General features: G+C 38.8%; 1 protein-coding gene across 1 annotated transcript in view; it reads right to left on the bottom strand.

The window, feature by feature from the left end:
• The window catches only part of nme7 (NME/NM23 family member 7), a 22406-nt gene extending 5749 nt beyond the window's left edge, over window positions 1-16657 (bottom strand). The window contains exons 1-10 of the mRNA XM_063890809.1: window positions 16559-16657; window positions 15218-15319; window positions 14642-14808; window positions 14060-14170; window positions 12057-12107; window positions 10764-10971; window positions 10132-10237; window positions 4603-4663; window positions 3321-3393; window positions 2701-2802 (exon numbers count right to left, since the gene is read on the bottom strand). Coding sequence (XP_063746879.1) covers window positions 2701-2802; window positions 3321-3393; window positions 4603-4663; window positions 10132-10237; window positions 10764-10971; window positions 12057-12107; window positions 14060-14170; window positions 14642-14808; window positions 15218-15319; window positions 16559-16561 — 984 coding nt within the window. The 5' untranslated portion in view covers window positions 16562-16657. The remainder of the gene's footprint in view (window positions 1-2700; window positions 2803-3320; window positions 3394-4602; window positions 4664-10131; window positions 10238-10763; window positions 10972-12056; window positions 12108-14059; window positions 14171-14641; window positions 14809-15217; window positions 15320-16558) is intronic.
• Window positions 16658-16864: the final 207 nt, after the last annotated feature.

The following is a 16864-nucleotide window of genomic DNA, read 5'->3' on the forward strand; positions in this document are numbered from 1 at the left end:
GGCTATCTTTGTAAAAGTTGAGCTAAAGTCAAACTGCTATCGTGAGCCGCCAGCTAGTAAGAGGGTAGCTCAGTTAGCGGTTAGCTCAGCTAGCCATGCTATCTGGACTGGGTGTTCTCTAACCCCCAACACACACACACACACACACACACACACACACACACACACACACACACACACACACACACACACACACACACACACACACACACACACACACACACACACACACACACACTTTCTGTTGCACTATAGTACAAGGCAGAGCTCCCAGGAAGTCTAAACTAAAGATTCAGTTTTCAATCTTGAAAATTGAAAAAGTTCATTGTGGTAGAGTGTGTGCCGACCCCTGCTTTACTCCTCCCTGGAGTGTGTGTGCCTTTAATGATCTTCAGTTATGTTAAATATTGTACTATGTATTGTGCTGTCGTTGCAAATCTGTCTACTTGCTATTTTTGGGATCGAAAGCAATGTAATTATTATATTAAATGCACATTACAGCCATCAATATTTAGGTCAGCAGTGTGGAATTCAATTGAAACGGTGTTAGCACTAAATCTAAAATTACCCATCAGTACATTATGTTGCTTTAAGTTGCTGACTAAAAGTAAAAGTAACTCACTGTGGGAGAGAGTGAAGAGCGCAGTGTGGGTGAGATTGGCTGACAGAGGACCGTTGTGTGTGTGTGTGTGTGTGTGTGTGTGTGTGTGTGTGTGTGTGTGTGTGTGTGTGTGTGTGTGTCCTCTCTGGTATCAGGACACATCACATGACTAGCACAATCTCATGACTGTAGCGCGGTGTGGAGGTGTGAACACATGAGGCCTATTAGCGGCGTCGTATAATTGGCAGTTTTGAGGTTTACATGTGCAGGAATATTGCTTTCTCACAACTCTCATGTAAGGAAAGTGCTTTTGAGGTCACCTAATGGAGCAATGCAGCGACAGTCATGTGTTGTTTATAGATTAAATCAACTGGAAATAATCAATAGCAGTGGACTCTTAGCTATTATTAGACTTTCCGACCTCTTCAAACAGTCGGCTCCAACCGTCAGTCTGATAATGACGCCGGGAAAGTCTTCTCACACTGCGCTACAAGAGAAAACGTGGTGTACTTCGGTCCCGAGCAGGACAATGTTACACGCCCCCTCCGTGACCTCGGTACAAGACATTTTTTCTCAGCGCCGCTGCTGTGAATTTCCATTTATCTCCTGTATCAAATGACTGAAATCCACTGAAGAGTAAGGGGTGGTAATGTTTAGGTTTTTGGTCAGATAATACCGAGGTCAGTCTGAGGTCATGCAGTTACGAAACAGCTACAACGCCCTGTTGGGGACTCCAGTCTGAAGCGAGGAGGTTTTTAAAGAGGAAGAAGGGTAAAAATCCACGACAGAAGCTGAAGGAGAAGTCTGAACTACATCAAACAATGTGGGGAATTGAACAGTGCTGCATACATTCTACATGTGATATTATGACCATCTAGCAATTAATGAATGACTTATATTTCATTATATTATATTATTATGAATTAGGTCTTTCACATTATGGGATTTTAACAATGAGCTATGGTGTCACATGACCCAGAAATCATTAGCCAATTACCAACCCTCTTAATGCTGCAACCTCAGAAACCTGCTGACCTAGAGGGCTGGAGGCTGAGGACAGAAAGTGAAACAAAAAAAAAACAGAGACAGAGGAAACGACAAAGCAGTAGATATTTGGAACAGCAGCTACAGCTGAGTCATGGAGGTGGAGCGACTGCTGAGCCAGAGAGAACGTGTGCAGGTGTGCAGTCGCTCACTTCTGTGGAGGCAGAGCGTCTAATCATACACAGCCCTGCAGCCCTGCTTCCACACACACACACACACACACACACACACACACACACACACACACACACACACACACACACACACACACACACACACACACACACACACACACACACACACACACACACACACACACACACACACACACACACACACACTCTTTTATCTAGTCACATTCGCCCCAGATCTTCCTGATGTACCCTGAGCAAAGGGCTGAAACAACTTCTCCAATTCATCACCAAAGATGTGTTGCTTTTCATGTCCAGCTTTCCTTTTAAATCAAAACAACACCTGTGTAATGTATACTGCATTCTATGTTTTGATTTAGTTCTAATGGTATGTTATTGTGTATTCGTACTTTTCCCCTTATAGCTTATACTGTGTATTCTATAGATACTTTCTAGACATGTCTTTCTGCTGTTCATACGTATATATTTACTGTTTGTACAATACTTTTTACTCTTGTACAAGGCGTTTATAACCTGCTGCTGCTCAACGACGCAATCCTTTAGTATTTTGAAAATGAATAAAGCTCGATCTGTCTTCCCTCAATGAAATCAGAGCTTGAAACTAAACATTTTGCTCAATATAAACAGGTAAAAACCTAGTATATGGTCTGTTGATGTGCTCACTTGTGCCTTAATTGTTTGTTTCTAGAATGTGATTATTGGATATTAAATATACATAATTATCTGAATTACTCCCAGTAAAAGGAGTTCTTTAAGAGTCCTGAAATGCCAAATGATGACATGGTTTAGCTACGTTTGAGTCCAAAGATACTGCTTTAATTCAATGTAATCTATTATTATTATTATTATTATTATTAAAAAGTCTCGGGCTATAATTATAAGAGTTAATATAGTTTGACTCACTGGATCGGCGGGCCCACAGAACTCCCTGAAGGACTTGGGTGTGTCGTTGCCATGGATCTCCAGCACCATGCAGGGCCCGGAGCACAGCTCAGTCACCATGCTCTGCAGGGAGACAGGAAATTAAAAAATATACTGATAGTGCTGGTAATATATTCAAGGAAGTGAGAACATGCTTTCCTGAGTCTGAAACACATCATGTTGTCTCTCTGTGTTCTCGATGGGGTTTTGATTTTAAAACAGGATATTTTTTGCTTCTTTGATTCGTGTTTTTAAAGAGGAAAGAGTGAGTGACTCAGACAAATGATCCTGGCAAGACGTATTCTTCTTATTTGTTCTTCAGATCAAAAAATGCTTTATTATTTTTGAAGAAATAGAAGCTTTTTTCAAACATTTTTAGAGGTTTAAAAACTTTTTAAAAACTGATGCTTAGTCATGAAGGAAAATATCTACACTACTTCTATGTTCTCACTTGTCTGTAGTTGCTTCTTTATAAATACACAATGACTCAACTTAGAACAAATCTGTGACATTTTTGTCACTGTTGAGATCTTCCTTTGCAAGAGATTTGCAGTGTGTGTGTGTGTGTGTGTGTGTGTGTGTGTGTGTGTGTGTATACTCACAGGATACTCCGTGACAACCCCTTTGTAAACTTCAGAAAATTCTTCTGCATTTGCCCGGTCCAAGTTAAACTGTGAGGAAGAGGAAATGTGGTCTTGATAAAGCACTCAAAGACCTTAAATCCCTTTGTGTGCAATACATAAACTTCCAGCGTTAATACTATCACCTGCTGCTATGTAACTGTTACTGCAACTGGATGTGTGTTTTGTAAATTGTGTAACTTCTACTTTTATCTTTCATATTGTATGCATGCTTCTAAATTAATATCGAGCTATCTTTGGCTCTTTACTCGCTGTAACAACGTGGGACGAGTTAAGGTATTCTGATTCGTTGCTTGGATTGTTTCTCTAAAGAATGACTCATTCCTTGGGAACATCAAGGCTGTGAAATCCTGTCTGCGGAACAAAGGCGCTGCATGAATTCTTAATATTCCTTTTTATTTTATTCCCATTAATGCACAACATGCTCTGAATGTGGCTCCACAGATAAAACCGGCATTGATTTATTCCTGTCCTACGGCCTAGAATAGGCCTCACTTCTGATGGATGCAGTGAGAGAGGTCGCTGTCTGCAGCGGGTCAATCATGAGGTCAGGCCGGATCACAGAAATCAATGCCGTGCACGTATTGGTTACACAAGGACAGCTGGGATAAGTATTAACGGTAAGTAACGAAGTACATTTAGTCGAGTTCACATGTGAGGTACTTAGATAGATAGATAGCTTATACTTAACCCAAGTATTTTCATTTTATACTACTTTATACTTCTACATATTTTTACTTTACTGCATTACATGTATAGATTTATTTACTAGTTACTTTAGATACTAGATTTTGACACACAATACTTTTAAAATAAGATTACTTGGTAAAGATGAAACCATCCAACATTATAGATAAGTCACTAAAACCATGAGTGGGTTAACAGAGAGTTAATATGAATTAAGTTGAATCCCAGTTCAAGCTTCAGAAATGTGACGATGTGCTGCTTTTGGAGTTTTTCTGCAATGAGTACTTTTCCTCCAGATACTTTAAGTATATACGCCTCATTTTCTTAAATACTTTCACTTAGGCCCCATTCTCAGTGCAGTACTGTTGCTTGAAATGGAATATTTTTACACAGTGGTATCAGCACTTTTCTCCTTTCACTACTTAATTGTTTTTTTCCACCGCTGTCTATGGGCACTGTATTAAACCTATCAATCATACAACACCTTTAGCACATACAATGGGACAGACTTAATAAGACTTCTGCACAGGAGAATAATTGGTTCAAGTTTTACCATCTGAGAGCCGAGATTTCAAATCCAGCTGCAGATATGGAGTTCAGGATCTTCCCGGTCAGACCTGCGGACACATGAAAGCCGGGTTCATATCTACAACCTTTTACGAGTTGACACGGATTGACAAGCTAGGTGTTTATTGCTCCAACAAACACTTCAATGTGAAACCAACCAAAGATCTTCTATGAAGGTCGACGCGATGGATTTCAAAGTGAAACGTTGGTGATTTTCAAACTTTGAATTTGTATTTCTGATGTTTTTTTGATTATTGGTGCAAAGAAACCTGGCCAACTGCCAAGAGTTTTCTAAATTATGCACATGTGTTGTCAAGTTGGTGAAGATGCTTCTCTATTTGCATGTGTGATGGCACATTTGTGTTTGTATATTTACATCCTTTTTGAAAGTGCAGCGGGTTTCTCCTAATGGAAATGTTTTGGGTCAAAAAGGTAGTGTTGATGAATGTATGTTCAATAAAAATGAGTTTATACCAACAACAACATTCTTTCTGTCTCTCACTTGATCCACTCCAAGTCTCATTTGGAAGCTTGTACAGTGTGACTTAGTATCTAAAATATTTTCGATGTTATGGCTGAAAATGTAGACCATGTGTAGACTACATGAGCAAACGTACAAACAATTCAACTGCTTTTCATATTGTTGTCATACAGTTATAACAACAATCTGAGCCTTGAGCGGACGTACATTGAGGAAGAGGATTACATTTCAGCCTATTTGGCAGCTGCAACGCTCGGGGAATACTGGACCAATTTCTAAAATGGTTGTCCCCATTATTCACTGAGATCCAAAACATGGTTCAGGTTGGAGATTTCCTTTATACTTCATATTAAAGTAAGGAATGTGCTTTGAAGCCATCATCTTTCTCCATTTAAAACAGGAATGTTATCTTGTACTTATTTCATTCTGTAATGTTTTTGGTTAGTGAAGTTGAAGGTTGCTCTGCTTTTCATGATGATAATGTCAGGCATTTAAAACAACAATCTGAGCCTATCAGCGGCCAAAGCTCACTTTGAGAGGACATACACTGATGACTTCAGCCTGTATTCTGAACCAATTTCAAAATATGTTGTCCTTATTATACGCTTGGACAGAAAAAGACAGATGGGAAGTTTCCTTTCACGTAAAACAGTTTAGATCAGAGTATTGCTCAAATCAAAGTACTGAATGTGCTTTGAAGTCTTCATCTTGCTCCTATTAAATCATGAATGTTATGTAACATTATGTTGAAGGTGACTTCTGTTGCCTGCTTTCCATAATGATGTCATTGATTTATAACAACAACTTTTTTCAGTGGACGTACATTGACAAAATTTCACATTCCGGCCTGATCAATTTCAAAAATGGTTGTCCCTATCATAGACCTAGATAGAACAACATGGGATAAAAGGGTCCAGATTGGAGGTTCCCTTTCAAGTGAAACAGTTACATTATTCTTCATATTTAGGTACTGAATGTGCTTTGAAGCCGTCATCGTGCCCCTATGAAAAGGTATCTAATGTTGCAATGACCTCAGATTGTGCTGTCTCCTACGCACAGTGGTATTGTCTTACAGATGTCCTGTCTGCAGGAGCAGAGGAGAAAGTCAACAGATCGAGACACAGAGCCCATCCTTTCATCAATGACGCAGTACATGATTGTTATAAAAAAGAAATGTCACATCCACAGTGACAAAGGTGCAGCGGTGACAGTGAAGGTCACACAGCTGCAGACACGCATAATTGAACGAGGGCGCCAGTCTCATTATCTCCCTCTGACATCCTGATAGAAAAGGTAGGCGATGTTCCCGTCAGCCAGGATAGTGAGTAGGTATAAATCTAAACATTTCTCTCTCCTCTCTGTGTGTGTGTGTGTGTTAGGTAAGTAATCACCTCCCCAGTCCTGTGTGCCCTCCCCGAGGATCGACACACACGCAAAAACGGCTGGTGCTGTTGCTAGGAGATCCTATTCTGGGTGCCTGGCAACAGAAGCTTCTCTATTCCAGTCATGTCTGAGTGCATTTTCAGCCACTATACTTGCCTTATCTGCGCTGTGATTGGCCGGGGCCGGGCGCACGTAGCTGTAGCGCAGTTTGTAGCTCATAAGCAAGGGCGGATTATTATGAGGCAATGCTCCCCTGGGCACAGACACTCAGAGGCCCCCCCATCCACCACTCCCACATTAGGAACGAGACCCCAGACTGAGAGACCATAACCACGTGAGAAACTTGAAGTGAACACGAGTGTCTGAATATCTTTTTGTGGTCGATTAGTATCTCTTTGTTGTTGTTGTTGTTGTTGTGCATCTCTGAGGTCAATAAGTGTTTTTCGTGGTTGTTTTGTATGTCTTAATTGTACTTTTGTGTCTCTTTTCGGTCGTTTTGTGTGTCCTCATGCTCAAGTTCTGTCCCTTTGCCGTAGTTTTGTCTCTTTGAGTTTGTTTTGTGTTTCTCGTGATCATTGTGTGTCTCTTAGTGGTCGCTTTGTGCCTTACTGGGATAGTTTTGTGTCTTCATTGTTCTTCTGTGCCTCTTTTAGTTTATTTAGTATCTCTCTGTAGTTGTTTTGTGTCTGTGCCCCGTGTGCCTATTCAGTAAACCATGCATGCTGCTGAGTGATATTCAATGCAAATCAAAGCATATAAGCTACAATATCGTTAACGAAAAGTGTGTTAATGGTCATATTTGTGTCTTTGTGAGCAAATAACTGTCATGCAGAGATAGGGTAGACAGCAAAGCCTGCTTTAAAATCTGTTGTAAACAAATATCTTTCGGAACGTCAAACAAGAATGAGCAGAGATAAACTTGTGGGCTGAAGGTTACACAAACCCTTATTTGGATACAGGCCTAAAGTGGGTTTAACTAAAACTTACTTTAACAACAAGTAGAGATTGTGTAATACTTGATACACTGACAGAGCCTAAATTAAAATACAACTGGTGTAATGATAACCATCAGCAATTACCACTAGTATAATTTCACACCCTTCATACAATGCACACTCTGTTTTGGAGGAATGAAATGCTGCAGCAGATGAAGGGTTAAACAGTTGCTCAACAATGCCCCGCAGCAAAACAAAGCATGTCCACATTTCTTTTTAAATGGGCACTTTCTCACGGCACACATTTCAACTCGTCTTAGCAGGGAAAAGCACAGGTGTAACTGCAGTAAAAGAAACATTAAACATGGCTTTGTTCCACTAAGGTGTGGCGGGGTTTCATAACAGCGAGCAGCCTGCACAGTACCAGGATCCTGGCACACGCACAGTACTTATCATACAGGAATTCTTTGTTATTGGGTCAAAATGTCCTGCAATTAAGGGGATAATGCAACCTTTGGAAACACATTAATATCTGATGAGTTATTTCAATTACGTTCCTTCCTTTGTGATGTTCTTTAAATAAACATTGCAAGCAGGGAAATGTGTCTCGGAAACGAAACGTCCTCCTAGAATGCAATGTTCTCATGTTTCTCTGATTTTAGTTTTAAAGATTTACACGACGTTACGAGGTCCAACTCAAAGAAGGGATTAAGATGTCAAGGGACTTCCTCGTTAAATACAGTTAAAACAAAATAATCCAGTCACTTATTTAAGCATTTATGATTTGTGTATTGTCACCAGCAGTGAATCAGATTTTTAGTGTTGTTCGATGACAAACCAAGCCAATGAGAAATGAACATCTTTCTGTGATACTGCACAGCGACAGCCCATCAGCACTGAGGATCTTCTGGTGAATCTGATATTGTTCATCTGGTGGAAACTTTCCTCAATAAAAAAACATCTTAAACGCTGGAGAGTTTGTATAATGTAACGTTAAACAATGTGCTGATGTCCATATGTATATTTATGCTTAATATAGTTCGTTCATGAGTTGATGAAGCAGCTACAACGTTAGCGTAGCCCTGATCGATCCAAACTCAATTAAGAAAACAAGTATTTGAAAAGTAACTTGCTATTTTTGTTTTGCATACTGACTTAACAAAGCAAGAATACAGATTTTTGAACTTTTTATTGCCGTTTAATCCTTGTGAACGACAGCAAAAGGGTGGAGAAATCCCAGCAGGCTGTGCGTCAACATGCTTCCATGCTCACAATGACATTGACAAGGACAATGCTGATGCTAAGCAAGTATCATACCACATTCTCCTAGTTGTCATAAGCTTAATGTCACAAATGAAGGTATTCGATCTTTGCAGGACAAATAGACATTTCAACCAGATGGTGGCGCTAGATGGAAAAGTCAGGGGATCTCCAAAGTCAATCACCGACGGACCTACATCGCCACCCTTAAAGAAATGCCGTTAGCATGGCTAAAAATAGAGAAGAGAACACAGCCCAGAGAGCACAAATATAACCATGGAAACTGGATATAACCCTGGTCCAGATCAGATACCATGCGAACGACCACTGAGGAGTAGCAGAGACCCAATCAGAAGTAAAGATGAAATTCATTTATCAGGGACCGTGGTGAGCTTGTTTATTGTGCGTTTGGGCTTATGTGTGCAGAACGACCCTCCAACTCAGTCAACAGCTTCCTGTTTGAATACTTCAGCTGTGTCCAAAGAATTTCACATTTCACAGGTCAGAGCTCGAGTGGCATGCTCCACCAACGGGGATCAGGGCAGGGATTTGGAAAAATACAAAAGCTAAATGAGGTAACTATGTAGCGCCTTTTGTGTGACAGAAATACATCTACAGACACACGTGAAAGAAGATATGAGTCAGTGGAGAAACGCCTGTTGCTTAATACAACTCTCAAAATGGCAAAATGTTACGCCAACTTCATGAGAACCCCACACATTTTATAAGTGTTTTTAAGGAATTTCCTGAAAATATGTTTGTATAAAATAAAGCTGCATTGATAAGTGGAACAACAGAAAAATAATTGCTAACTTTTTTGATGGTTAAAAGAATGCTTTCATGCAGTTATGTCTTTAAATGCTGCTTTCAGCGTCTTAAATACGGACATTATCTGCTTTGATCTGAATAATATATTATATTAGATGGAATATGTTTTGGTTTTGGACCGACAAAGCAAACCTTTAAAGACATCACCCAGGATTTCAGCAACTGGGATGGACATTTTTTGAGATTTTATACAAATGAACAATAATCCTGAAAATGATCATCAGCTTAAAAATGTTAAACGGCAGGCCTACTTTAAAATGTGGTGTAAGATTGTACCAGTTCACAGTTTGAATGCACTTAGCTTTCATTTAAAATGTGGATATTTTCTTTTATCTATTGTTTATTTTATTATTTTTTATTTCATGCAGATTTTTTTTTAATGATATATTTTATATTATTATTATAATAATTTTTCAGTTCTTTTTTTGTATTTCATTTAATGTCATAGAAAGGAATAATATATGTCATATATACTGCCTTGTTGTTTGTAAATCTAACGTCCAATAAAGAGAGGAAAACATGTCAGTGCACTGTTTGGTAATGCATAAACAAACAGACAAGGACAAAGACAAACAAATATAGACACACCACTGACCATAATAATTTAAATGCAAATAGAAATGTTCCCCACCTTCTGATATGGCGTGAGGTTTGATGATGCAGCATGTGCAGTCTGTAAAGATGGCTGTACTCGAGGGTCCGTGGCCAATTGTTGATGGGAAAAAGAATTCAAGCTCCTAATAAAGCAAACAGAATCAAATATAACAGGTTAGAGAGGATATGTTCTGCTCATTTTCAGGTTCATATTCATATTTACTGTCTCTACTGGGACATGTCTCCATGCTTTAATGTTCAGAAAGCTCTTTATGTTTCTCATACTGCCTGTGCTGCAGCACCTATTTTCACCCTCTGTCTGAAACCAGAGCCCAGTCTGCTCTGATTGGTTAGCTGGCAGGCTCTGCTTATAGAGGACCCGTTCTTAGCCTATCACGTACAATGTGTTGGAGCGCTAGCCAATAGGAGTGTAAGTGTACACATTGATGTCAATATGTTACAGAAGTAAACAAAGCAGTCCAAAGGAGGCGTTTCAGGCAGGGGGGGGGGGGGGGGGGAGAGTGTGTGGAAGAGAAACTCCCTCTGGAGGGAACACAGGGATTTAGGCCTTTGTAGACCGTTTACATGCACAAACACATATATAACACACTACAGGAACGGGAGAACCCAAAAAGCATTAGAGGACCTCTTTTAAATTCACACTCTTACTCTTGCTGCTGCGGCGAGCGAGTCGGAGCCGTGACCAACATTTTTGACACCATCTGTTCCAAACTTGGCTCGTACGCTCTCTGGAGCCTCTCTCCGAGCCACAGCAGAGTCCCCCGGTCCCAGGAGCCTCCTCCATATTGATATGGCCTCATCACCCATCAACTCCATGGCAACCACGGGGCCAGAGGACACAAACTGCACAAGGTTACTGCAAAAACCGATGAGCAAGGACAAAGGAATAAAGCAGATAAAATGGAATTCCTACCAGCAGGAGGCCAGCTGTGTTCAAAGGGATTAATACAGATTCTTTTGAAGAGGGTTTGGTTGTAGTGACTTTTACACAGTCAATGTATAACCTGCAGTAGATGCAGTTTGTAAAATTGACAGGAGCAGCAACAGGAAGCTAAGCGATATACTGCTGTGGAGGTATTTAACACATAGAATAATCTATATTAATTAAAGTACAAGCTTTATTTAGAATATCTTCACAGCTTTACCTTGGTGTCAGACAGCCCTTTCTAAAGGAGAACTGAAGCCGTTATCTACCGTCTTCTTAAAGCCGCCAGACCCCATTAACAAAAACAGACATTTTACCTTCCAGAATATGTGGTGTGGGTTGATGGAGTTTGTTTTACAGGGAGTATGGAACAGGGATGGTGTATTTTTGTAGACTAACCCATAAGTTAGCATCACACTGGTTTATCCACAGTGTTTGGTTCAGCAGGATAACATTCATTGAATTTGATGCTGAGTCCAGTCACATGGCCTCACCGCTAAGCTAAAAGCAGCTAATGTTCAGATTGATGTGACAGCTTCAAAAGTTCAGAGTGGGGTATTTATCTTAAAATCTGCCTAGCTCGTCTCAACCACAGATCTGATTTCAGGCCTGTAACCAAACCACACGCAAAAAAAAGGTTGACTTTGAGACCAGGGGACGGGAAGTGGTAAATTGCTGACTCGTTTCTTGGTTTTTTGGACAGCAGCACTCAACAGAGTCTGATGGCAAGGTGAAAAAACGTTTAATATAGTGTACACTGAAACTGATGTTCCACAGCAGTACATTGCTTGGCTTCGCTCCAGTCATTTTGTTTCTGTTTCCAGAAAATGCATGGTGACACACTGACAGCGGAAAGTTTCCTCATATTACATCATCCAAACTATCCCTTTAAATATGTCCAAATGTCACTTCAATGTCATTAGGATCATTTCCACACATCCTGTTAATGATAGTGGCCGGATACCAGAAGTGTTCTCTGCTGGCTCAAAACTGGGAAATCATTTACAGGCACTCACTTGAAGAAAGGCTTTGACTGATGTTCCACATAGAAGTCTGCCGCTTGCCTCCTGTAATGCAAAAATAAATAAACCATGGTGTTAATAAATGGCCACATAATCTGAGGTATTGTTTTTGGACACTTGCCAAACTACTTACAAAGACAATTACTGAGGCCAACCATATTTCAATCATCTCTTTCCACAGTAAAAGTCAACTCCGTAGAGATGGTCCTTTTTGGTGTAAGATTTAAACCTTAACTTGTTATTTTGGTTTCCTTTTCCAAAGGGTTTCACAGAAGACGTCTTCAAATACTGAACCGCACACCTGTTTGAAAAATATATATCACAACAAACAAACAAAAAGAGTCTAAGATCAAATCTATTTTAATTCAAGTATTATCGAGACGTCTGTATTATCCGAACACCTCTCCTTTAATTTTTACTTTAACTTTGATTAATTGGATCGCAATAAGAAGAAAGAAATTAAAAGAAACATTTTTTTTTTAGCACTTATGCTCTCAGCTTTGTAATTGTTTGTGACAGAAAATTTGATTTTTAATCACAGCAAAGCACTGAAACTAAATACAGTTTCTTTAGACAGTCTTTTTCCGGCAGTATTTTATGACTTGGCGATGCGAATAAGGTCAGACTAATCAGTCATAAAAATAGGTAACTCTATTTTATTGGTGTGTAACTAATAAGTCCTAAAGAAGTTTCTGAACAGAGATCAAATCTTACATACTGGTGCTAATTGTCTTAATCAAGAACTTAATTAGCTTTGCAGAGGAATTTCCTTGAAAGAACAGCCTAATTTCAATAGAATATGTAAACTGAATAAGTATAATATTTATAAAAAATACCCAAAGATATATAGAAAAATTGACTCTCATTTCTCCTTCAATAAATAAAGCAGATTGGTGAGGTTGCATTTAAGCGGTGCCCTCAGTATTCAATCAATCTATCTTGTGCTGTAAAAGATGGGTTTCTTAATTATCAATTAAAAAGATATATATATATCAATGTACATCACTCCAAAAGTCATAATTTTACACATTTTTAAAGTCTGCTCTAAACCGTTTTCTGTGTTTTTGACTTAAGTGCAAGTAAAAAAAAGGATAATAATTTGAAGTTCTTTTTAAAAGATAAAATAATCTATGAAAATTGGGGGGAATATAAAAAGTATAATATTTCTAAGAAACGTATTAAGAAAGACATTAATGCTACATCACTTGCTAACCATCAATTCAAAACTAAATGGGGAGAAGACATGACTCTTTAGGATCCTGCTGTGGACCGGTGGTGCACTTCAGCCTCTTGTGGCTGAAAGAGGTATTACAATGACACAGTTAAAAAGACAAAAACGTCCCAGATAAAAAAAAAAGTAGAGAAATCATCGAGACAAAATCTTTTTCTTTCACCTTTTCTTAATTAATAAACACAGGAGGAAACCTAATCCAATCAGACTTCAAGAATTCTCACTTGTATCTCAGGATTTACATGCAAAATATACCTAATAATCAAATGTAAAAGTAAAGATGGCACGTAGTACTCCTTATCTTAATCTGAGATTGTTGTGAAATGATATTTTCCCCATGATTGAGCAGCTGATAAAACGGTGATTAATGGCGCCTTCGTCTTCTCCTTGAAACGCCATATGTTCCTAATGTGTGTGAGAAAGCAGATCCATCCATCTGTTCGTGCGTGCGTGTGTGTGTGTGTGTGTGTGTGTGTGTGTGTGTGTGTGTGTGTGTGTGTGTGTGTGTGTGTGTGTGTGTGTGTGTGTGTGTGTGTGTGTGTGTGTGTGTGTGTGTGTGTGTGGCACCAAACAGCCTGTGTTTCCCTCCATGACTCTCACACACTTCCACTATATGAATTGCAGGTAATATTAGACAGCGGAGATGCAGACACATAGGTGGAGATCAGTATGAAAATCATAAAAGGTGACCAACACTGAGGTATAATCAGTGTACAGTCATTTAAACACACAGACATTTGTTTACGTTTTTCCAAAAAGTACTCACCATGTTAGCGTCGTCATTTTAGCTTTAGTCACGATCAGGTTGGAGGAGTATATCAACTCAAGGACATCTCCGGTCTTGGTGACAACATCTGGCTTTATCAAAGCAAGAGTTCTGGCAAATGGAGAGAAATATAAAAAAATGATCAAACCAGAAATGTAAGCCAATAAAAGTCAAAGTTTTACGCTTACCAAGATGAATCATTTTTAAAGAGGACATATTCTGCTAATTTTCAGGTTCAGATTTAGACTTTGCCATTACTGTGACATATTATCTTACTTTAATGTTCAAAAAGCTCTTTATTTCTCTCATACTGTCTGTGCTGCAGCACCTCTTCTCACCCTCTGTCTGAAACCAGAGCCCAGTCTGCTCTGATGTTTAGCTGGCCGTCTTTTATCTACTTTATTATATTTCTCATTCATGTGCAATGCCTTTTTTACATGCTGCTGTCAAACAAAAAACAGTGGGATCAATAAAGTATATCAAATCTAATCTAATCTAATAATGTCTGTGAGCAATCCATCATTAAATATATTACCCTTTTTTCAAGGTAATGTAAAGCTGTGAGGCGTGTGACTGCAGTACCTCTCTTTCTTGCTGCCCAGTTTGTTCGCTGTGTACTGATCTCCATAATCGATCAGATTAAGCTGCCGTGAGAACACGTTCACTCGATTCCCGATGAACAGGTCTTCCTGATGGAGGTCTTTATATTTGGTCCTTTTCAAAAATATTCGCTGGTTTTTAACATCAAACTGAAAAGTAGAAAAATGCAGTCATTTAATAAAATGATATAGCGGCAGAAATGAGCAGGATTTGAACTATGGACTATGACAAATATCCCAAAGAGGATAAACCTGGGTTGTAATGCTGGGAAAGTGTTTGACGAAAAAAGAAAAACATTAATGGAATACAAATCCTGTGATTCAAATTTTGAGTCTCAACATCTTTTGGAATTGCCTGCTCATTGGTTAAGTATTTAATCAGAACTGCGTCTGATGTGTGTTATGTATGTTGTACATTGTTTAGTTATGTGTCCGCTTGGGATTCAAGCCATATACGATAAAGATCATTTGTGAAAATAAAAAAAAAGCCTACGAAATTTGAAGCAGCCTCTGTAACATTGAATGTAAATAAATAGTATCAGCAGAAGTGAATGCTCACCATTTCCACTGAGTTGTCTTGTGGGTAGTAGAAGAGTTGGTAGCTTCTTAGCAGAGCTGCAGTTGGGTCGTACCATTCAGTGAGAAAGGCATAGCGCTCCTCCTGAAAATGTCAAGGAAAGAGAACACATCAGAGGAACAAGAAGGCCCAAATAACCCTAACTGAGCTTTAAAAAGGTCACAGAAGTTACTTAAGCACAGATCATGATGTCACTTTAAAACATGAGGCTGTCACAAAGATCATTGTGTACATCTAAGTCTAAAGAAATAGACTGAAATGGTCAATGACAAAAGATGACAGAGTAGTTTCTGTGTCCTCTGCAACAACATCTCTAAAGTTGTTGCAGAGGACGTTCTGCTTCAGTGTTAACAACCTCTCACAGGTGCTTTAGTTCAACTTTATTTCATCTGTTCACGATGATCCATGTTTAAGTGTGTCACATTTTTATTGCCTTATCCCAACTTCTATCAGTGTTTTGATTTAGATCATCAACTTGCGGAGACTGCGTGAGTTCCAATAGGTAATGCAAGTACACTATTAACCTTTGAATTGTAGTGGGGTAGAAATACAGAGCGAAATATTTAAGTGCTTAAGTCGCTCAATGTTGTACTTAAGTACAGTACTTGATTAAATATAATGCATTACTTAACATCACTGCTTGTTCCTAGCTGCTATTATATATATGTATGTATATTTAAATGTACAGTATGTCCAATGCATGTGTGCATTTGTAGTTGGCATCTTCAAATGTGTACAGTGACGTTACTTGAGTAAAAGTACTCAGTTAATAACAGCTCACCAATGCAAGCTGGGCTTACTGGGAACACCCAATTTAGCATTAACATATTACAAAGAAAAAAAAACATTTGACTTCATTTAGAGTCAGTGGTTTAAAGTAGATTTTTTAAAGTAGAGTAGTCGAGTAAAATTTTGACAGACTTGTACATTACTTGAGTATTTCAAGTGTATTGTTACTTTGCACTTCTACTCCACTACAATTCAGAGATACATCTTTTACTTTTACTCCATTACATGTATTTAATACCTTTAGTTACTTTGCAGGTATGTATTGCTATAATGATGTGTTATTGCCGCCAATTATTATAGTTGTAAATATAGATTTGACTTTTAATTAGTTGTCAAAAGAAAGCTCCTTATCGAGTCTAACGGTTGGTGAAGCTAACTGTTATGCTAACTGTTAGCCTATGTTTGCTATGCTTCCGTTAGCAAACACTTTCGGCTTGGGTCAGTTGAAGCGTTTAATATCCAAACAGTGCTGAATATATAAACAACCGATAGTGTGTTTACACAGTAGACACTGAACAGATGTTTTTAACTTACCATTTCTGCCCAAATGAAAAAGTGTAATCCTAAATTCCCGATGCTGTGTTCAGCTAGCAGACCTGTGCTGTGTTCCGTTTCTATAGAAACTGTACAGAAGGTGCGTTCAGGGTGTTCGATGACAACGGTATAGGCTCGGAATCTACCATCTATCACTAAAAATGTACATGAACAGCAAATATATACAACATTAAAATAGAAAAGACATATATCACTAGAATAGAGTATCTAAATAATACACAATATAAAGAAAATACTGTCTACAATATACCATTTTCACTCAGCAACAGATGGAAAGATACATAA

Source organism: Eleginops maclovinus, chromosome 9 (assembly GCF_036324505.1).
Source record: "Eleginops maclovinus isolate JMC-PN-2008 ecotype Puerto Natales chromosome 9, JC_Emac_rtc_rv5, whole genome shotgun sequence".
Taxonomy (NCBI): Eukaryota; Metazoa; Chordata; class Actinopteri; order Perciformes; family Eleginopidae; genus Eleginops; species Eleginops maclovinus.